Source organism: Trichosurus vulpecula, chromosome 4 (genome assembly GCF_011100635.1).
Source record: "Trichosurus vulpecula isolate mTriVul1 chromosome 4, mTriVul1.pri, whole genome shotgun sequence".
Taxonomy (NCBI): Eukaryota; Metazoa; Chordata; class Mammalia; order Diprotodontia; family Phalangeridae; genus Trichosurus; species Trichosurus vulpecula.
This window is the reverse complement of record NC_050576.1, coordinates 198,797,895-198,820,806: the sequence shown is the minus strand read 5'-3', so window position 1 is coordinate 198,820,806 and position 22,912 is coordinate 198,797,895. Positions and strand designations below refer to the sequence as shown.

Here is a 22,912-nt window from a genome sequence, read left to right as displayed (position 1 = left end):
CCTCCTTAGGCTCTCTCCCAGGTGTCTCTTTTCCAAGTGTGGTTCCAAAGAAGGCAGGGCCCTTTTAACACCAAACATTTATTCCTGGGCACAATTACCCTCACACTTCACTGGTACCTCTAAGCCTTTTTTTTTAGGATTTTGTATCCAAGGGCTGCTGTTTATAGATTGTTGACTTTGTAGAAGGGGATGATGCAGAATAATTTTTCCCTGGAAGATTGAAAGTATGGGAAAAGTCTAAAAAAGGTGTGTGTGTGTCTGTGTGTGTGGGGGGGGGTGAAGACCATGGAGGTATTGCTCTCTTAAGACCTGAAGCTCAAGAGGAAAGCCACTCCCTGGAGGGGTCAGAGGCAGTTGGTACAAGAAAGTAGGCCTCAGCCTAGTGTCTCCCATAGGCTGACTATCTGAGAGTAGCACAACCTAAGCCTGAGGGAATGTGGGTCCCAGACCCTGCAGTCTCAGGGAAAGAGAAGGGATATTGGGAAAAGCCCAAGTTGGGAGGTGGTGAGGGCACTGTGACTTTAATTGAGGACCTCCCCATTCTAGAATGCCCCTGATATCCCTTTCCCAAACTCCCAGATTCTCCCCCCACACCATCCCTGCCACATTACACAAACAACTGGGCTCCATGGACTGGGGCACCTATTCCTTCACTGTTTAGGGACCCCTTTCAACTCTGGACCCACGTATCAGTCCTGAGGGAACCTGGCCTCTAAAGAAAAGGATCAGCCTTTCTTGTACTCTCCGGTTCTTTATTCTCCCAACCCAGAAATTTACTTAAATCCTAGGTTTGGTTCCTATCTTCCCAAAAAAGGAGAGTAGGAAAGCTCAGTGTACAGGGTAAGAAGCAGGTATGGGACAGTTATTTATTTTGCCACAAAAAAGGTAGACAACACAAGAGATTCACGAGTACTCATTAACAAAGACTTAAGCAGCAGTAATAACTTATATCTACTGTTAAACTCTCCTCAGAGGCTGATACTTAAAACATCAAAATATGAGGCATTTGTGGGATGCTGAAATGCTTTGCCTCTTCACAACTCTGCATTGCCCCAATAAGTGAATCCCTCTAGGTCCCTGCCTTCTGGCAAGCCAGGCCTGGGCTAGGCTACTGAAGTAATGGCCATCCTTCAAAAAAGTCCTGGAACATTTGCTAGGGACTTCTACCAAAGTGCAGCTCTCACCAGCTGAGGACCCAGGAGTTCTTAAAACTCACGTGGTTGCCTTCAAGTATGGGAATGTTTAACTCGATATTGCTCCTACTTGGGAAAGGAAGAGGCAGCCCGAGGCCAAGGCAGAGAGTGAAGTCATTCCCTTTAAGGTCTACTGAGTGGGTTACTTCTGGCTTCAGTGGCCAATCCCTAACACAGCCAATGACTGCTTCAGCTTTGAGCCACATGTTCATCAGCGTCCAGCATGCAGCACTCCATGGGATTAGAGTTAGAGCAGAGCAAGGGACACGTTTCCTCCCTTCTCCCAACTAGACATAGACATCTTTGAGACCCAATAACCCAGCTGAGGCCAGGACGACTCTCCTGGGTTTCATGTGGCTATTAATGGGAGTACTTATGTGGACGCTTTCTTGTGGCAAGGGCCCTACGCTTGGGTAATCTGAGGCATAGCTCTGCCAAGAGACACCCAGCTGGGCAGTAGGCCCCGCTCCACTTATGTTGAACACACTCACAGCCTTCAAACCCAGTGACCACAATTTTAAGCCCATGCCTATAAAGGCAGACATCCCAAAGCACAGTGTTTCCATCTAGAAATCCCGGAGCAGTAAGACAGATGTTTCTATTAAATTACCTGATAAAGTTTGTTTTTTCTAAAAGCAAATGATCACAGAAACAATGCCCTACCCAGACAAATACAGTGAGACTACAGAACTACTCTTCTCCACCTCCATTCTCTAACCAGCCACAGGCCCACCATAGCAGTGGGGAGGGAAGAATAGCTTTGTGATGAACTCAGAGGAGGGTAGGTGGGTGGCCAGGCTGGGCTCCTTACCATGTGGCCTGAGCCCAACTGTGGCCAAATGGGTCAAACTACAGAGAACACAATGGATTTTCTAGGAGAACAATATATTTCTATTGTTTCACTAAGAAAGAAAAATCAGTGCTGGGGGAGGGAAGGAGGGCTTTGACTCCTAAGTTGATGGCCTGTCAATCAGCTCCTGAGTTCCCATTACTCTCCTGACTCTGGCTGTAGGGTTCAGGAGCTTTCAGGAGATTAGGAATCCCTGGTAGCTCATCACAACCAGAGACCCGTCCACTCACTGAACCCAAGAGATAGGGCTTGGGTCCCAGCCCTCTCTTCCCTGTTCTGTTGCTCAGGGTTGGTCCCAGTGTGTCACCAAAGCAGCATCCTACTCCCCCCAACTGTCAATCCCCCTTCCAAATCCACTGGGCACAAGGGAGCAGAGGTCCAGGGAACCTGAGACTGATGAGGCCTCTGTCTCCTGTACTTCAGGGACTGAGCAGGTAGGAGGAGGCTTGGTCTCTGCCATTTACTATGGGCCAGTCACCTTTTTCTGAGCCTGCTTCCTTCTCTATAAAATGAAGAGATTGGATTAGATGGGTTCCTGAGGCACCTCCTGGCTCTGACATTCCTTGACTCTGACCATGACTGTTGGAACTGTTCAAACAGAATGATATTTTCTGTGAGAAGGAAGAAGCTAGTACAGACTTGTGTCTTTCCCCTCCCCATGTCCATCCCAGAGTGTTTCCCTGGTTTTGAAGAATGTGTCTGAGCTGGAGAGCAGAGGACAGTTGTTACTCCTTCCTCCTAGGGACCCTAGAGGAAAAAACCAGGATGTAGTAGGGGCATAATGGTCTGACTGAGGATCCCCAGCGGGGTTTTTGTTCTACACATACATACCCCTTGTAGTCGTTACCACAGTGGACTCTAGACTGTGCCATTCTGAACCCTTAAAGGGTCAACCCTTAATCACTGAGGAGCTTAGGGGTGCTGGGCTGGGCAGGTTAGGAGTATTTGTTCTGGTAGGAGATGAAGGGAAGATCCCAGACCTAATTCATCCCCTGGGCCCATGCAGATCCCTTCCACTTTTACTGCCCCAAACGCTCAGCCTGTTTGGCACGCTGCCTTCGGAGTTTAACAAAAGCCTGAGCTTCCCGATCACCCTTCCTGATGTCCAGCAGCTGCAGGATAGGGTCTCCTGGGAAAGAAGATGGAAAAATAGGAGGAGTTAGAAACCTGGAGAATCTAAGCTTCCTGTTCTTATTTCCTGTCAGGGCCTCACTGCCCCCTGCTAAGGTACTGACCATCCTGCAGCACATATACCCTCCCGCCTCCTCACAGCCTTCCTCCTATCCATCCTCCACAGACCCCCACTAACCAGGAGCCCCAGCTCTTTTCCCCAGCAGATAGCATACCATTAGAGGCAGGGTAGGTGAGAGGCAAACGTGTCTGAGGCACCTGGCCAGGATTATGGTCCCCAGAGAGCCCCAGGACAGTGTTGAGAGGGAGGAAGGCCTCTCCCTCCAGGTCATCAGTCCCCAGCCGGTCATGGTCTAGCACAGTGAACAAGAGGCAACTTCCTTCCTTCTGGCATGACTCTGGAGACACCAAGCTGAAGACCGGCCACATGTGAGTGAACCCCTAAACCCTCTCTCTCCTCACATGGACCAGAGAAATACGGGTTCAGCCCTTTCATGCAAATGAAACCTGAAGCCTGAAAAAGGACCTCTAGAGGGTGTGTGTGTACCTGGGATGCTTGTCATGGGATCAATAGGACATCTGGGGGTTTAGCAGAAGTTTTGACCCTTTATCTCCAAGACTTTTAAGCCAGAGATTCCCATTCTCTTCATTCAGTAGACTTTGCTGTAGCGAATTCAAGGTGTGAGATTTTTTTTTCCTTTCAGCAATGGGCTGAAACAGGGCTACAAACTTGACTCACATACCCTGTCCCAAGTTCTCTCTCTTTTCACTCCTCCCTCCTAAGTCCTTACCAATCATCTGAGACAGGAGCCTTGGGCTTGTTTCCCTGGGGAGAGGCCAATAGTAGAGGGATCCCAAAGCAGGTTGGGCTCTGGACTAGGCTTAGGGAAGGATAGGAAGGCTGGAGAGCTGATCTAGGCCTGAGGAGGGAGATCCCACCGAAGCACAGGTGGGATTCAAAGTGTGAAAGAAGGGCCATGACTCACAACTCAAAGGCTTCATCAAACAGAGGGTGCAGATCCTTTTTGAATTTCTGTGTCTCCCGAGGGGCCACTTCTGCAAACTCATGTCGTGGCTCCAGGGTCAGCTGAACAAAGGGATCACTGGTGCCTGGGGGGAAAGGAAGCAGGGGATTGGGAAAGGATCTCCTCTGCCATCTCCCCTAACCTGTCACAACCCCAGCACACTCCCCCCTGCCCCCACCATTTATTTGTTTTGGGCTTTTTTTTTCTTTTGGAGGGGGAAAGGCAAGGCAGTTGGGGTTAAGTGACTTGCCCAAGGTCACACAGCTAGTAAGTGTGTCAAGTATCTGAGATAACATTTGAACTCAGGTCCTCTTGACTCCAGAGCCGGTGCTCTACTCACTCCCCCACCTAGCTGCCCCCACTTGTCCTCATTTACCTGGGGCAGGCCTGACTTCCCCCAGTGACCATGGAGAATTGTGTCCAAAGCTGGCCACCCTAAATTTATTGTACCCTCTTGTCTTCCACACATAGCAGAATTCCTGGGCCCTCCAGGGAGGAGAAACCCCTCCTCTGCTAAAAAATTAAACAATTCTGCACTTCTGTGTCCTACATCCCCTATGCCTCAATTGTCTGTCCTCCTTCCTCCTCTTCAAACTATCCTTTAAAGGTCAATTCAAATGCCACCCCCCTGAGAAGCCTCCCCTGATTTTCACCCCTTCTCCTTTCCCCTCTGAGCAGTAATGACTTCTCTCCTCAGACTCCACATAGCACTTTGGTTTGTAGTTCTCTAACGCAACTATAGAATATAATTCTATAGATTACATCTGCCTGTGCTAAAGAAGACTCCAGGGGTTCTTGAAGAGTCGGGTCATGAAGGGTGGACATGACTGAAATAACCCAACAACCACAAAATGCCTTCCTTATTAACCTAGCTCGAGATTACTTTTAATTTTTTTGGCTGCCACATCATACTGGCTCTGAGCTTGGAGTCCACTAAAATTTCCCTATCTTTTTTGGACAAGTTGATAGCTAATCCAGGAACTGAGTTCAAATACCACTTATGTGACCTTGATTATGGAGTTTATCTGTGGGCCTTAATTTCCTTGTATGTAAAATGAAGAGGTTGGACATTTGGGGGGAGGAGCCCTCCCCAATGTCCTCTCTACCCCACCCAGGTCCTTTCCAGCTCTGAATCTATGGATTCTATGATCTATTTGGTCCTTACAAAGTTGATTTTTTTTTTAAATGTGAAGTATGAGACTTTGCATTTACCCTTAATAAATTTCTTTTTTTTGCTGATGAAACTGATACCGATGAAACCATGGATCCTTGACATTATGAAGTATGTTTTTATTTTATCTTCCTACTATGGTTGGAGGCTGTGTCTTATCGAAATTTTGTATCTTTTCCAGGCACTAGCACAGATCTCTGAATACAGCAAATACTTAATAAATCTTTGTCATTATTGTTTGAGAGGCCCAAAGAAACATGCTGCCCTCCCTGTGCCTGGCCTTGTCTCCCTGCTCACCGTTGGAATCCAGGGGTAGCAGGTTGGAGGCGCTGAGCACCTCAATCCGGAGCTTCTGTTCTGAGAGTCTGTAGGAGGCCTTGATGGTGATGGCCCCAAACTCCTCTGATGTGGTATCCACCTTTGGGAGGGAGGGGGTATGAGCAGCAGCAGCAGGTGAAAGTTCAGAACAGGTGATAAAGAAGATGGGCCACTCCAGGGGCTCAATCCTGGGTTATGTGAGTACAAACAGGCCAATGGGCATGGCTAGGGGGTACACTGTGGCACTCCACAAGGAGGAAGGTAGAGAAACCTGCTCCCTTTGGAGAGAGATGAAGAGGCACTAGGATTTTGGAAGAGGGGGATATTTTATGCTAACAAACACATGTACTCCCCAAGACCATGCATTCAAAATAGATGGGACAGTCTTGCATCCTGACCAGCCCCTGCTCCCTCTCCTGGGAAGACAAGGTTGAAGCAGGCAGAAAGAAACAGCCTCACCTGTTGCTGGATGCGGTTGTTGAAATATCTTTGAATGAGTTCCTGACTGGTGGATGCCTGCAGTTCCAACTTCCTCTGAAGATCCTGGAGGTCACAATAGACCATGAAATGAAGAGAGTTTAAAGGCCATCTAAGGCCTCATCTGACAGGCGAGAAGGACATGAGAAGAGAGAAATATTGTTGGTCAGAGAGGAGGGGAATGGAAATGACAGCAGAGCAGAGTCAGAGGGCACAGTCACAGGAGGCTGGGACAGTCAGAAGGCGATGCAGACCAGCCATGGTCAGGTGGGCGCCACAGTAAGAAAGGGGATGTCAATAGGGGTAAAATCAGAGACAGAGTCACAGACACAGATACCTGCCCCAACCACCTCAATCTCTGGGACCCTTACCTGCAAGGAAGGTGTGTGAAGGGCTTCTGAGGACAGGCCACAACCCTCACCGTAGAAACATAGCTCTAGGTTCTAGGCATTGAGACAACCATGATTACCCCCTGAGAATCTCCTTTCTCCCTCCCTCCCTTCCCTCCAATTCCCTTCCCATCGATGATAATATTGTTCAGCCACAGCTCATACCTGCAGGGCAGTCTTCAGCTTCTGGGAGGTAAGCAGTGAACTCTTCTGGGCCGCCGCTGTCTGGGTGAGCACGCTGAGGGTGTGAGTCCAGAGCAGTGACAGGAGACTGGACACCCGGAGAACAGCAAAAGACAGAGACAGAGATGTCCAAAACAGAACCCATTTTTCCTCCAAAAACATTTCTTCTTCCAAATTTCCCTATTTCTGTTCAGGGTGTTACCATCTTTCCAGTCTTCCAGGTTCTTAACCTCAGAGCAATTTTCAACTCTACCTTCTCCTTCATCCCTCACCTCCAGTCAGTTTCCAAGGATCACAATCTCTCTCTCTGTTTCTCTCTCTGGAGGCAATCAAGGTTAAGTGACTTGCCTAGGGTCACATAGCTAGTAAGTGTCTGAGGTCGGATTTGAACTCCTGACTCTATCCACTGCGTCACCCAGCTGCTCCCTGATATCTCTCGTATCACATTTGTCTCTAGTCACACTGCTTCTGCCTAGTTCAGGTCTACACGTTGCCTCTTGCCTAGACTATTGCAAGAGCCTCCTAATGGGTCTCCCCACCTCCATCCCCTCTCCAATCCATCCTCTACATAGAGGTACATAAGTACAGGTCTCAGTATGTCACTCCTCTGCTCAAGAAACCCCAGTGGTTCTCTCTTGCCTAGGAGATAAAATACAAACTCAGCTGGCATTTAGAGCCCTCCACAGTTTGGTTCCTGCCTATCTTTCCAGGCTTACTGAACATTAACCTCCTTTACAGGTACCACCTAATTTCAGCCAAGTTAGCCCCCTTGCTACTCTCTGTACACAACGATTCACTTCTTTCAGGGCCTTTGAACAGCGCTTTACCTGGGATGCTCACCCTGCTCCCCTTAGAAGCCCTAGCTTCCCTCGAAATTCAAGAGCTGCTTCCTACAGGAAGCCTGTTCTGATCCCCGGAGTTGCCAGTGCCCTCCCCACCCTCACTAAACTACTTTGAATCAATTTTGTCTTTTGTGTGTTTCCCTCAATAGAACATAAGCTCCTTGAGAGCAGGGCACACATAGTAGGTACTGTCTTTTCAATGAATGAATTCCAACCCCAATCCCTATTTCTGCTCTCTGTTCCCTTAACCCTCACCTACTTTAAGTGTGAGACTGAGAATAGGATTCCCTTGGGAAATAGTTTAATATTAGGGTGGGTAAGAAGGCCCATATGATGGGGGGTGGTGGAGAACAGAAGGGAACCTAGGGACTGGCTTCACTTAATATTTTTGTCGGTGCCTTGGATGAAGGCATAGAAGATAGGTTAATTTAATTGCAGATGACAGAGAGCTGGATAGCTGATAACAATGAACCAAACTAATAAGGGGATATTTGATGAAGGTGAATGGAAAGTCCCAAAACTCAGTTGAATAAATATAGGGTGGCAATTCCTGTCTTGGCAGAAATACATGTGAAACCATACACACCGACCAAAAGCTTGATAGAAGCCCACAGAGCAAGCTGGTAGCTAAACAAAACAAACAAAAACCCTCATGCCATCTTAAGCTACATTAATAGAGACACAGCAGCCAGACTCAGGATGTTTTCCATGGTTCTCTGTCTGGGCTAGCTGCGGGGGAGAGAGGGCACATTTCAGGAAGAATATTGACAAGCTTGTGCCTGTGAAGGGCAGAGAGGGCTCCGAAGACCCATCCTAGGAGGATCGGTTGAGGAGACTGGCAAAGTTTAACCTGGAGAGGGTAAGACTCGGGAGAGGGGACATCCTCAGGTATCTGAAGGCCTGTCATGTCAGAGAGGGATAAGGTCCATTCAGTGCTGCTGTGGGGATTGGGGGACAAATCCAAACCTGTTAAAGTTTTCCTGCACCAAGTTCCTGTTCATGTAATGAAGCTCCGACTCTAAGAACTTCATCAGAGGTAGGATGGCCTAGGGAGAAAAAAAAAATAAGAGAGTTGTTTCCCTGCTGAGATCTACCCCCGGCCCCTGGCCTGATCTTCCCAAAGCCACAGAATATCAGCTAGACAGGACCTCAGAGGTCATCAAGACCAACTCTCTCCTTTGACTGAAGGGAAGGGAAAGTCATTCATGCATGGATGAATGGTTGAAGACATCCCCGCTCCCAACAACCTGAGTAAGGTTATTGAGCATACTAGGTTTGGAGTAAAAAAGACAAACTGAGTTTCAGTCTGGTCTTTGCTACTAGGTGACTTTGGGCAAGTTTGGTTGGGGTTTTTTGAGGCAATCAGGGTTAAGTGACTTGCCCAGGGTTGCACAGCTAGTGTCTGAGGCCGGATTAGAACTCAGGTCTTCCTGACTCTAGGGCCAGTGCTCTATCCACTGAGCCACCTAACTGTCCCTGGGCAAGTTATTTAAACTTCTCTGGGTCTTAGTTCCCTTACTTGTACAATGAGAAGGGGGTGGACTAGATCGCTAAGGTCTCCTCTAGTTTTCAATCCTATAACTCTTTGAAACTCACATACCTATAAAGACTCTATCAATGCCCCACGCTCCCTTAAAAACGCCCTGGCCCAAAGGGCTCACTCACATCTTCAGGCACGGTGGTTTTACTGGTACCCACAATTTTCTGAATGTGTCTAGAAATGCCAGCCTCCAACTGCCAACCACAAAGAGATCAGGAAGTCAGTAAGGGGAACAGGGGATAGATAGGTGGGACAGAGTTGTTGGCTGAGATCCAGGCAGGGCAGGAACATGTTAGGAGTCATCAAGGATGAGGTTACCAAGTCAGGTTGAGGATCACGGTCAAAACGAGGTCAAGAGCAAGGGAAGGTTTAAAGGGACCGTGTCGGGGTGGATGTCGCAGGTACCTGCTCAGCCAGCGTCCGAACACCACTTCGGATCTCATGGTCCAGTCCAGCCAGGGCACCCTGCAGCTGGGCGTGTAGTGTATGCTGTAGCTGTTCTGGCTCTAAGATGGCCCCTGCCCACTGTTCCAGGTCTTTCCATGCCAGTTGGGTCGGGAGTTTCAGTACCACCAGCCGAAGCTGTTCCATGTTATTCACCACCACGCACAGCTAGGGCAAGGCCTTGACTCAGTTTGTTCCAAGACACTCACCCTTACCCCCTGCCCTGTCCCTGCCCCCGTGGTAATGCCCAGGAACAAACTGATCATGCAAGCCAGATATTCTTCCACTTGCCTCCTCCTCTAGACACCTTCCTCAGCTCCCACATATTTCCCCAGCACCATCCCATCAAAGCCAGGTTCTTACCATATTAGCTGCCTGTTCCTGGTCTTTCTGGTTGGCAGAGAGTTCCTTGGCTCGAGCTTTGATTAGGCTACAGTACACCAGAGCCAGCTTACAGGTGTCCTAGGGATGGATCATGGTCATTGGGAAAGGGAAAGGGAATAAAGAAACGTGACAGTCCCATGGGGGAGTGGATGGGAGGAGGGATTGATTCCAAGGGGCTCAAGAGGCCATTGGAGACTTTGGAGCAGAGGGAGGATGCTTAGGAGGAACAGCAGGGACGGAATGTTATGAGGAGTAGAAGAATCTCTGAAGATTTGCTCAAGGAATGAAGGTATTGAAGAGAATACTCAGAGAGTAATGTAAAAGAGATGGGAGGGTCAGGAATATTGGGGGACTATGTGGGCATCGGGGCAGTGGAACAATGGCACGAGGCCCTCCCTCACTACATACCTCGACAAACTTGACTGTGATCATGAAGGCCACCTCGGGGTCCGGCCAGTCTAGCTGTTGGGCAGTGTGGCTAATTTGGGCAAAGCACGTGGACAGATCCACAGCGGACGTGCTGTGTTTGATCAGCTCACCCAGAGGGACCAGCTTGGGGAGGAGAAAGAGAAGAAAGGAGATGGTATGAGAAAATGAATGTAGCACCAGGGAGGCCTGGGTTCAAATTCCTCTCCAGAAAACTAGATGTGGGCTCCTCAGCAAGGCCTCTACAAATCTCAGTTTCCCTATCTATTAAATGCGTATAATAGCACCTCCTTCAAAGGGTTGTTGTGAAGATCAAAATAAATAATATATTCAAGTGCCATGTAAGTACGAGCCAGCATTATTTATGAATGCAGTCTAGGGAGAGATGCCTCAGTCGACGCCAAATTTACCATGGGTGTGACATCTGGCACAGAAATGGGAATCATGTCTGAAAGTTCTTCTCTGCTGGCGACAGGGGGTAAGCATTTAGACTGTCCTCATTGCAGGAGAGTCACTGTAGGAGGAGGCTGTCTGTGACCCGTCCCCATTCTCAGACCCTACCTGGTCCATCTGCACTGCCCGCTGGAGCCGAGCCAACGCCACGCTGTAGGTCTTCAGCAGCCAGGCAGGAATGGCCGGGAGGAACCATTTGTGGAAGCCGTCCAGATCCAGGGCCCCATCCCTGTGAGAAGTGACAGGTGGGTGCAGGTCCAGGGGAGAACGGGCTACCCTGGACAGCTGAGTAGCTTAGTGCCCCTCACGCATGCCAGCTGCTATCCCAGGGTAACCTCTTTTAAGTACATCCCTCCCTCTATCCCCTCTTCCCTCTCAGCACAGGTACCTCTCAGAAGGAGGGGGGACCAGCTGATAGAGCTCCTTGAGGCTAAGATAGAGCTGGAATAAGCTCTCCCCCATCTCTGGGGACACGACGCTACCCACCATCGCCATGTGTTCCTTTACCCTCTGGGCCACCTGCAGACAGAAAGAGCCGTTGGTCAGGAACGCCCAGGGGCAGTGCCCAGTGCAGGGTTAGACCAGGCAGCAATAGCATCCCAGGGTGATAATGCTCTCTCTGGCCCCAGGCAGCTAGTTGGTGCAGTGGACGGAACACTGGGCCTGGAGTCAGGAAGACCTGAGTTCAAATGTGACCTCAGACCTGTGTGGTCTCGGGCAAGTCACCTAACCTCCATCTGCTCAGTTTCCCAACTGTAAAATGGGGATAGCCATAGCACCTGTCCCCCAGGGTTGCTGTGAGGACTGAATGCTCAGCACGGTGCCTGGCATACAGTAAGCGCTTTATAAACGTTTGTTCCCCTTCTCCAGAGTCCCTTTTGGAAGGGAAAAGGGAGAAAAGAAGAAGGGCCTCACAAGCTTCTGCAGCTCCAAGAAAGCCATGGAGAAAAAGTCAATCTTCAGTGTGCTAGAGAGAAGGAATGAGAAGAGGAGAAGGTTAGGCCAGGTGCACTTACTCCATGTTCTTTCCCCTGTCCCAAGCCTGGGTTCTAGGATCAATTCTTCCTACTTCCCCCAAACCTGGGCTCCCCACAGAGCCATAACTAGCAATTTAGGTTCATGGGCAAGCTTTGCAAAATACGTGGGAATGGGGAAGAGGAAGGAGGGAGGGCAGCAGGAAATTCAGACTCAAATCAATTTTCAAAGACAAATTCATGGTGGGCAGCAGGGAGGGCGGGGTTGGATTCTAGAACACTGGTGAGGAAGACACAGAAATCTTGGTCCCTTCTCCCAGGAAGTTTCTGGGAAACAGTCGCTATAGGGTTGATAGGGTTGAGGTGGGTTGTGGAAAGAAGGAACAGAGTTAGGCCAGCATGAGACCAACTCACTTGGACTGTGGCTACTGCAGAAATGCCATAGACTTTCTAAGTTTCGGGGTCCTGGGTCAAATCCCTTCTTGCCCTAGTGATGGCTCTGGCTCCCAGATCCCTATTCCTGGACCCACCCTGGACCTCCAGATTTCTAGCTTCCACTTCTCAGCTCATAGTCCAGAACCCCATCTTCTAGCTCCCAGTTCTCACAGCCAATGCCCCCAGCTCCCAGTCTGTTCAGTCCAGGTGCCCCTTCCCTCCTTCTGCCTCCCTCCCTCAGCTCAGATCCTCTGAAGCTAGGTCTCTCTCAGCCCAGGCCCCAAGGTCCCTTTCTGGCCATCTCTCACTTGTTAAAGATTTTGTTCCAGGTTCTCTGGCACTGATGCAGATCCCCGCTGACATCTAGAACCAGGCTCAATACAGACTTAGACATTTCTTGCATGTCCTAGAAGGGAGTGTGGATTGAGAGAAGAAAAATGAGCAAATCACTAATGGGGAAAAAACCTGAAGCCTCTTCATTCCAATCCATCCCTCCCAAGCGTCTGATCCCACGCCCCGCCTTTCACCTGGACCATGGGTTGATGGTGCTGCTGCTTCAGATGGAACCACTCGAGGGTGCCTGTCTGTGGGGGGTGGACTCATCAGTATCTGTCTCAGGAGCCTGGGAAACCAAGCCCTGAAGCCCACCAGAGAAAGAAGCCAAAGTGCTAAGGGTGAGCTGGGAAAGCTAGGAGTTGGAAGGAGGACCCCAAAACTCGTCGGGCCACAGGAGTCAGCCTGCCCAAGTAGGAGCATGGCCAGTGGTCGGCGACTGGATAGCCATGGGCATCCCACCCTCACTATCAGGAGATGGGGGACAGAGTAGGAGACATACCCGCAGCACCTCAGTCACCAGAGAAGACAAGGGTGCCCCATTAGGGCACAGCTCCGCAAATGCCTTCATCTTACACATTTGTATCAGGACCCTGGGCGTGGGAAGGAGAAGGACCTATGTCCAAAATGCCCATCCACCCTGCGCCCAAATGACTCATCCTCCTACCTGGCCCTTAGCCCAGATCTTTATGCACGATACTTGTGCTTCAAGTCCTTACCTTTCTCGCTAACTTAGAACACCCCCAATCTCACTCCTTCTTGTTCTCCATCCACTACCTCTCTCTTCAACCCAAGAAGAGGATCCCCTTGCCCACTCCAAATCTAGGGACACAGAGCTTTGGGTCCTGGAGACCAGAGTGGGCATAAGAAAGATGGGGAGGCATTTTACCTGAGGACAGACTGCAGACGAGCCGGGGAGCCAGAGGCTGAGAGGGGGAATACAGATCGGAACCTCCGGATCAAGGAGAGTCCATAGGTCAATAGGGAGTTGAAAGAGGCAGCCAGTTCCTCCCGCTGTGGTGGGTGGAGAGGTGAAAGAGTTAATCCAAGGGAGGGAGACACTAGTATATGACATCACAATTTGGGAGGCCCAAGAACCTCCTCTTCCGCATGACTACAAAGGGATCCTTGTCTTCTCAATATTCCTTCCTCCCCTCCTCCCTCATGAGTCCTACCTGCTCTGGTTTTAGCCTTCCCTGTATCCACTGATACTCCATAGCAGTGATGGGGTGTAGCAGGCAGCTCCCCGGAAACTCCAGACTCTGGTAGAGTCGGCTATAGGCCAGCCACTGCCTACATCGGGTATGGCCAGCATCAGCCTTGCGTAAAGCTGGGCACTGGTCCTCAGGTATGTTGGTCTTCATTAATGTCCCCTGCCCTCCTCCCCAAAAACCAGAGGCCCAGGTACAGGGTACAAAGGGACAGTGCCTTCTTTTAGGCTCTCGGATAGGGGTGACCTCAGCCTAGACTTCTGTGGCATTGGGGAACAGTCCTCTTAGAATACTCACGCCATAGACTGGTGGAATTCAGATAGGTCTTTCTGCGTGGCATGGAGGAAGAGAATGGTGGAGGCCTGGGGGCTCAGCTCTCCATCCCAAGAAGTGCTACCAGCCTGTAAAGGAAGAAGGAGGGAGCTCTGTGCTTAGGTACATTGAGGCACCCGGTTCTGAGGCTGCTTGGGGAATGTTTGACAGCAGACAAGGATGTCCCGGGATGCCTCAGACCTGTTCCTCTCCGCCCCTGGCTTCCCAGCTCCCTCCCCTGTCCCTGAACACCTCCCTCTCCCCTTATATGGTTACCTGGTGCTGAGTGACTTCGTGAGACACCAACTGCTGAAGAAGGTGGCGGTGCACGGTGTAGCTGGGATGGGTACGGCTGGTAGTGGTGGCTCTCTACAATACAGAACGGTCCATGGACATCAGAGAGGTCTGCCCCATGGGCCTGGGCACCTTCCCCTGACCAAGCCTTTATCCTCCCCATTGGGTCATTGTAGGTGAGTCACCAGAGAGAGAAAGGAAGATAGGTGTTGGGTCAGGCTCCAACAACCTCTGGCCTCGGATGCCTACCCTTCTGTCCCATTTACCCGCTTATGAATGAGCAGAAATTGCAGGTGGCACTGCCCTCGATCCGGGTAGGTCTCTGTTCGTGGTTCCAGTGGGTACCATTGATCCTCCCGGCAGCGTAGGTCCTGTGCAAGGGCACATAGATAGACATGAAGAAACATAAATGGATAAATGGCTAACTAGGAATGCTGGTGTCCAAGGTAAATTCACTTGGGGATGGGGGGAGTAAGGGATAGTAGCAGGCAGGGAATATGGTAATGGGGGTAGATGGAACCCAGAAAACAAGTGACTCTGGGATGACTGGCTGGAGAATTGACTTAGGGAAAGGATTACACGTGTGGATATCAGCAACCTAAGGCAAATCTCCAGTTGTCCCACCCTAGTTATGACTCCACAGGTGAACGTGGGAATATATGGACAGGTGTGAATTCTGATAGCTACATGGCACACAGGCACTGGAATACTGAGAACGTGAACACATACCCTATCCCTTAGGACATAAATAATACCCTGGCATGGATACCTGGTGCCAGATGACCCAAAGATATACATGTGGAAAAGGGGACATGGATGTAAGTACAGATATGTGACCAAGTCTCTGAACCTCTAGAGGAAGCTGAGTCACTGAGGGAATCTCTCCTGGTTCCCACTAGCTACCCACACCCATCCTCAAGTATCAGAATCTTCTCCACCCTTCAGACTAGACCTGGACCACTCTGATCTTTCAATCCCCTTCTTCCCCACCTCCCCATCCATCTCCCCCTTTTCTACCTCACCTGCAGCCTCAGGACCACATTCCCCAAGAAATCATCCTGTCCCTTGTCCTTTCGTGCTTCCTTGAAGATCCTGAGTCAGAGAGAGGGGCCCAGTGAGGAGGGGGCTGGGTAGGCTGGGCCAGGAAGGCCCAGAAGAGAGTGAGGCGGCATTCAAGCTGGGCTCTGATACCCCAAGTGTGGCCACTTCACAGGTCCTTAGCTGAGCCTGGTGCCAGGATGGGGCGGACAGTTCCCCCCCCCGGCCCTGAGAGGCCTCTGCCCCTGTTCCCCATGCCCATGCACCTTGCCTACGTTCCTTCTTACATATCATGGGGTCCTTACCTCCGGAGGCCGTGCAAATCCGTCAGCTCCCCCAATTTCTGCCTCACAGACTCCACCTGGTCTGCATCCCTTATGGGAAGAGGAAGATCATAGAATCAGTGGAGAGCTGGGAAGGACCTCAGCTATGCTGGGGTGGGGAGTGGGGGTCAGAGAGGCCTCTCTTGTGAAAGCATCCTATCTTTATTTGCAGATGCCATGAAACTGTGAGGGATAGGTGCAGCAGTGAATGACAGGGTCAGCATTCAGAAAGACCCCAATGGATAAGAACAGCAGTCTGCGTCTGTGAAGATTAAAGTTTAAAGGTAGAGATGAAGTCCTACAATAGAATTTAAAACAACCTCCCAAGTACAAGATGCGGAAGGCACGGTTAGACAACAGTCCTTGTGAAAAAGATCTGGGGATTTTAGTGGCTTACGAGCTTGGTAAGAGTAAACATACGGCAGCCCCCAAAACTCAGGTATCCATGACTAGAGAGATAGTAGTTGCCTGCCCATGTCTCAAGTACTAGGTTTGAATCTGTACACTGCATTTTAAGCACAAGTTGGAGACCATCCAGAAGAGGGAAACCAGGGGGAATCTAGATCGTTGATCTAGAGCTGAAACGAAACTCAGAAGTCATTGAGGCCAACTCCTTATTTTACAAATGAAGAAATTAAGACCCAGAGACAAAAGCTGCGCAGGAAGATTTTGTCTTGATTTAAGGAAAGTCTCCCTGACAATTAAAGCTATCCAAAGTAGAATGGGCTGTCTTCTGTGGGAAAGGGTTTCCCTTTCATAGAATCTTCGACTGGTCCGTAAGCATTTATTAAGTGCCTACTATATACTAGGCATTGCACCAAGTGCTGGGGATACAAAGAAAGGTAACAGAGTCTTTGTTCTTAAGTCTAATGGAAGAGACAGCATGCAAACGACCATGTACAAAGAGGATATATACAGGATAAGCTGGAAATAATCCACAAAGGGAAGGCCCTAGAATTAAGGGGGGATCAGGAAAGGCTTCTTGTAGAAGGTGGGGTGTTAGCTGGGGCTAGAAGGAAACCAGGGAAGCCAGGAAGCAGAGATGAGGAGGGAGAACTTTCCAGGGAGGGGGACAGCCAGGGAAAATGCCCAGAGTAGGGAAATGGATTGTCTTATATGAGAAACAAGTAAGCCAGTGTCCTTGGATAGAAGAGTATGTGGGAGGGTGTGAGGTGTAACAATCCTGGAAGGGGCGAGGGGGAAATTAGGAAAGGCCTTGAAAACCAAACAGGATTTTTTTTAAATTTGGGGCAGCTAGGTGGTGTAGTAGATAGAGCGCCAGGCACGGAGTTAGGAAGACTCCTCTTCCTGAGTTCAAATCTATCTAGCCTCAGACATTTAGTAGCTGTGTGACTATGGGCAAGACATTTAACCCTATTTGCCTCAGTTTCCTCATCTGTAAAATGAGTTGGAGAAGGAAATGGCAAACCACTCTGGTATCTTTGCCAAGAAAACCCCAAATGGGGTCACAAAGGGTTGGACACGACTGAAAAACGACTCACCAGCAACAACAAAAATGCCAATTTGTCAGTCGTGTCATGGAAGGAATTCTTGGCCAGATGTGGGTTAGATCAGGTGACCTCTGAGGTCCCTTCCAAATCTGAGATACTACCCACAGTATTTGGGGGTAGATTAACTCTCCCTTTGCAACCATGAGAATATGGCTCAGCCCTCACATACGTACCACATGTCCAAATGGAAACTGGCAGTGGTTATATCCTCAAATTCCCTGTGAGACAGAAAGGGTAGTTTTGTGTTTGAAGGGGAGGTGGGGTGATAGATCCCATTCTGCCTGTCTTCTCTGATCTCTCTTCCTCCTCTAATTCATATCCTTTTTTTCTGAGAAGAAAACAAAACAAAGCAAAACTGCCTTCTTGCCCATTCCCCAAAGCCCACTTCTCTTTCTCCCATCTCTGAGTCTTTGCCCAAGCTGTAACTCCTTCACCTCCTCTAAAATTGAAGCTCAAGTCTACCCCCTGTGGGAAGCCTTCCTGGATTCACTCAACCTATTCTTCACTTTGCTGACCCAGAATCATAGGCTTTCAGCTGAAATAAGATCTCAGAGGCCATCTAGCCGGGTGGGTAGTACACAAGACTGCATGAATCCTAACAATGCAGGCTTTGCTTGAAGAGCTCCCGTGAGGGCTGACCCGCTATCTCCTGAGATCTCCTACTCCACCTTAGGAATTCTTTTCTTATATAGAACCTAAATCTACTTTCACAATTTTCACTCATGACGCCTAGATAAGAACTGCCCACCCACCCCCACCCCCATTAAGGCACTTGGTATTCGTGTCCTTCGTCTGAATATTTATTGCCCATGTAAGACCGTAGGCTCCTTGGGGGCAGGGATTAGGTTTTTCCTTGACTGTGTACTTGGAACATTCAGTACAATACTGGTCCCCTTGGTGGACTCTGTGCAAGCTTGCTGTCTGCCTAGCTTCCTCTGAAGTATAGCCCCAGGCTGCTTTCATCCCACTCAGTAAGTAATAAGGTGAGGGGAGAGATGAAGCCCCCAGCTAGGCTTATAGCAGGATAGGGCAAACATGGGAATTTGGAAAGGGGCAGAGAGGGACTTACAGGAAAAAAGTCTCATCCCACTCAGGGTTGAGGGTCTGGCTGATGACCTGAGTCCGATGGGTCTGGTCTTCAGGGATTGTGTTCTTCACGACTGCCTTCTGCCGTCGCCGATGCCCTGGGCTGTCCTCTGACACGTTCACCCCCTGCTCGATAATGCCCAGAAGGCAGTAGGGGTCACTGTACCCTGATACCAGGTAAGGAGAAAGGAGGAGGAGGAGGAGGAGGAGGAGGAGGAGGAGGAGGAAGAGGAGGAGGAGGAGGAGGAGGAAGGGAGAGAAAGTCAATCTCAGTCCTTCCTCACCCTAATTTAAAGTCACAGAGATCTGTCCAGGGAGGGCACATCTGGTCCCTCTGCTTCTTTCTGGGGTGGGGGTGGGGAGCGGGGAAACCCAAGGGGGCCAAAAAGGAGTGAGAGATGAAAACCAGGCGTATAGGGGCCTGGCAACTGGTAAGGAGAAGCAACCAATTTGGGGTTGCACACTTTTGGGAGAAGGGCTTGGACAGAATCCCCTCCTGTCTCATTTGGAGAGGATCCTAGACCTTATAGAAAGAAATAGGAAGGACCCCCACTTCTCTACTCACCACTGACATCCTTTCCAAGAATGCCTTTGGCCCGCTTTACCGTCACTTTCAGGCAAAACAGGGGCTTCTGGAAGGAGGGAATCAGAGGGGGAGGCGCTGAGACCATGAAATGGCTGGAGTCACCCAACTGCAACACCCCCATACCCCCAGAGGCTTCACCTCTCCCACCCCCTTGCCTCCCTTACCTCAAGATCCTGAACCTTTTGGAGCAGCTGTTGATGTACCTCAGGCTTCATGTGAAAGGCCTAGGGAGTCAGGGGAAGGGGGCCAGGGGAGATGAGGAGATGGAGAGAGGGAGAGGAGGAGGATAGTGGGGGCAGGGGAATTAGGAGAGTAGGAGGAAGAAGGGCCTTGAGTCTGTATCACTTCAGCATGGTGATGTGATGTACAAGCTCCAAGGTCGGGGTGGGAAGTGGGAGGAGTGATGGAGGGAGAAGCTGGGAAGAAGGAAGGACAATGGGTCCTGTGTCTTACCTCCTGTAGATAGCTCAATAGCTCAGACGCTTCTGCTACATGTTTAGGCTCAGGTTGGCCTAGCCGGTGCAGGACCGTATAGAGGGCTTCCTCATAAAGGAGAGCCTGCTATAAAGTACCAGGTAAATCTAGTTCAGATCCTCCCCCAGGGGCTGAGGTCCCTGGTGGCCCCTTACAGTTCCCGAGGACCCCAATCCAACTAGCCCAGGGCATTACTTCCAGCTTAGCTTCTCCAACCCATCCCCGAGTCCCAGCTCTCTGAAGCCATAGCCCAGAGCATGGATGGGGTGCCCATAGGCAAAGTGGAAGGGTTCAGGAGCCAGGGGCTAAGCACCCAAAATGGACTTTTCCCCGATGCCACCTGTACCGTCCAACTCTACCTGAGACACCCATAGCAGGTGGGGGCTCCCCTCCAGGTCTCCCCTCTTTCTCCACCCCCTCCCTGACTCTTACCTCCTCTGGGGAGAAGTGATGAGATGGAGTCTCCATCTAGGGAAGAGGGACAGAAAGACCCACCATGTGAGCTCTGTGCTAGGGCCAGAGCTGGATATAACAAGGATCAGACAGTGCTATCCGAAGGATGTCAGCACCTCCCATACACCCTGAGAAGTGGTTGGCCCAGAGTACAGCCTGCCAGGCAGTGGCTGTGAGAACCTTTCAAAGGGAGCGTGAGGTCCTAGTGCTACTCATCCGCCAACTCAACTGCGGATTTTTCTTCCCCCACCCTCCCTGAATGGTACCATCTCCTCCCCTCCCAGGAAGGGGCAAAAGCCTAGGTCAGGGTAGAGGAGCCCAGCTACCTCTTCACCAGCCTGGCCATGCCTGAGGCCTTTGGAAGGCTCACTGTGAGGGTCCATGGGGCTTCAGGGGTGCCTGCCCTCAGCTCTCCTCTATAGAAGCTAGAGATATATGCCTGCTTTGTTCCGCTTGGGTCCCCTTTCTCCACCCCGCCCCCCCCCCATCCCCAGCCTACCCCTAGAGGAAACCACACTGCTTATCTAACCTCAAGCACTCCCCTACTAATACATCAGCAGCGGAAGTGTGAGGCCTCCTTCTGAGGACAATGTAAGACATGGGAGTTGTCAGGAGCTTAGGTGGGAGGAGGTTGGGGAGATAGATGTCCTGAGGGAGGGAATGAGCCAGCTGGGGCCCCTGAGTGTCTTCCTCTCCAGGGCACTGCCCACTCTTCAGCTGAGGCAGTGGAAAGTGCTGGGGAGGGAGGGCATTCTCAAATGGGGCAGGGAGTAGGTTGGAGTCTCTGGCTATTTACTCAGGTTTTGCTTGGTCCAGCTACAGAACTGTAGGGCTCCCTTCCAGCCACGAGTTAGGGAAATTAGGGTCCTAGGTTTTAGAAAACACCAGCAAGCACTAGAGAACCCGTGAGCAGAGCTCTGCTCCTAACACTGCCCTTTCTCTCCCAACTTTCCTCACTAAGGGGTCCCGGAGAAAGCTCCCCTTCTGCTAATGGGCCGTCACCTTGAAAGAGAACTCAGCCGTTACCCAGTACTATTTCCTGGAGCCTGTGGGGCAAGGGCGGGGAGGGATGGGGACTGGGACCACAGACCACCTTTCCCTTCCTCTGGCTCCCCTCTCATCCCCTGACCTCGGCTCCTCAACCTGAGCCCATGGGGGTGGAGCCGGCTAATGGTTTTTGATATCAGGGCTTCATCCACTTCTGAGCACAGCACCCTAGTCCAACACAAGGCCCCACCTCCCTCTCAACCCTGCCTAGCCTCCTCCCCCGACAGTTTTTCGTACCTCTTGGTTAGTTTGAGGGAGGGTTTCAAGCAAAAGACCTTTGGCCTTCTGGCGCCTTATCTTGATGGCCTGGCGCAAGAGAGGAAGACGCCTTAAGGGTTGAGAGAGGGGTGTCGCCATGGTGGCCAGTTCGTCTCTTTCCCTCTGATAGGGAAGACCAGCCACTGGGTTGTGCAAAACTGCTCAGGGTACAGCCACCCCAGTGAGGTAAGGCTGGATGTGTTTAGTGAGAGGGAGGCGGGGAAAGGGGGAAGAGAAGAAAGGAAGTCAAAGGGCCTTACTGGGTTTCACCATGCAGGGGTCTAGAGGTTGGGCCCCCAGGTCCCTTTCTTCTTCCTCCTGTCTGGATCCCTCCCTCTGGACTGTCCCTCCCCCTTCTGAGAGTCAGAAGCTGGGCCTTGTAGGAGGTACTCTGCTGCAAGGCACACTGGGAAGGTCTAGCACCACTGCCCTACAGTGTAGGTGTCTGGGTGTGTTGGGCCAGCCTGTCTTCTTTCCCTAGACATCAGACATACCATCCGGGGAGGATGGTCTAGAGATCTGACCTTCCGGTGTTCTGGGAGCTAGTGCCTCATAGGCTCCAAGAAGACCCAGGACTGCAGGAGGAGAGAGGGCTAAGCTTCTGCACCTTACCAGAATAGGTAAGTCTCCCTCTACTAACAACCACGTGCACAGCATACCTGGGAGGTTTATACCTAGCCTAGCTGGAATGTTGACATTCCACTGATGATATACCTGGCTCCACCCAGAAAAGCAGAGAGATACCTTCTTTGTTCTTAACCCAGTTTCACCCAAAGCCAACTTTCTCCTCTCAAATGCACTAGTGGGTGTCTCCCAGTCTGCCTCTTCCAGCTTTCTAGATACGAGAACCAAGTCTAGTATGGAGATAGATTGGAGCTGACGGAGGCTTATGTGACCATGTGTTTGTGAGAGTAAGGTAAACTGATGACAGGTCATAAGGGTTGGTGGGTTAGAGGAATTGGGAAGCCTAAGTATTTTGAGGGGATAGTGATTGCTTCGGGGAAGCCAATAGTGAACTAGCCACTGATGTTCATGAGGTCCATAGATAACTGCTGCAAAGGCTTTGCACAGGATGGAGGGTTTTTGGTTTTAACATGTGAAGTCATGCAAAATATATTTCCATGTTAGCATGTTACAAAAAAGCAAACAACCCTCCCCAAAAACAAACAAAAAAACAAATGAAGAAAGTGGGAAAAAAGCCCCCGGTTCATCAGTTCTCTCTCTCTCATTGGACAGCATTTTTCATGAGTCCTTTGGAATTGTCTTGGATCTTCGTATTGATTAGTCTTTTACAGTTGATCATTGTTACAATGTTGCTGTTACTGTGTACAATGTTCTCCCGGTTCTGCTCACTTCACTTCGCATCAGCTTTTCTGTCATTTCTTTTTGTAGTTCATTTTATTTTTTTCACTTAATAGTATTTTTTTTCTAATTACATGTAAAGATAGTTTTCAATATTCATTTTTGTAAGATTTTGAGTTCCAAATTTTTCTCTCTCCCCCTCCCCAAGACAGCAATCTGGTATAGGGTATACACGTGCAATCACGTTAAACATATTTCCACATGAATCACATTGTGAAAGTATCAGAACAAAAGGGAAAAACCATGAGAAAGAAGAAAAAAGTGAAAATAGTCTGCTTCAATCTGCATTCAGACTCCGTAGCTCTTTCTAATGCATGTGGATAGCATTTTCCATCATGAGGCATTTGGAATTGTCTTAGATCACTGCACTGCTGAGAAGAGCTAAGTCT

General features: G+C 50.1%; 1 protein-coding gene across 1 annotated transcript; it reads right to left on the bottom strand.

Moving 5' to 3' along the window:
* Nucleotides 1-725: 725 nt before the first annotated feature.
* On the bottom strand, nt 726-21,337 carry UNC13D (unc-13 homolog D). Its single transcript, XM_036753384.1, has 32 exons — nt 21,141-21,337; nt 19,836-19,871; nt 19,383-19,490; nt 19,094-19,153; nt 18,909-18,975; nt 18,327-18,510; nt 17,431-17,475; nt 15,729-15,797; nt 15,408-15,477; nt 14,652-14,756; nt 14,368-14,460; nt 14,077-14,180; nt 13,744-13,861; nt 13,458-13,582; nt 13,071-13,161; nt 12,763-12,819; nt 12,544-12,641; nt 11,742-11,793; nt 11,215-11,345; nt 10,935-11,055; nt 10,356-10,499; nt 9,927-10,025; nt 9,525-9,731; nt 9,245-9,313; nt 8,546-8,625; nt 6,720-6,825; nt 6,537-6,608; nt 6,148-6,231; nt 5,668-5,788; nt 4,161-4,284; nt 3,390-3,586; nt 726-3,172 (listed from the first exon to the last, which is right to left on the bottom strand). Exons 1-32 carry the CDS (start codon nt 21,258-21,260, stop codon nt 3,063-3,065), a joined length of 3,267 nt encoding a protein of 1,088 aa, XP_036609279.1. The 5' UTR covers nt 21,261-21,337; the 3' UTR covers nt 726-3,062.
* Nucleotides 21,338-22,912: the final 1,575 nt, after the last annotated feature.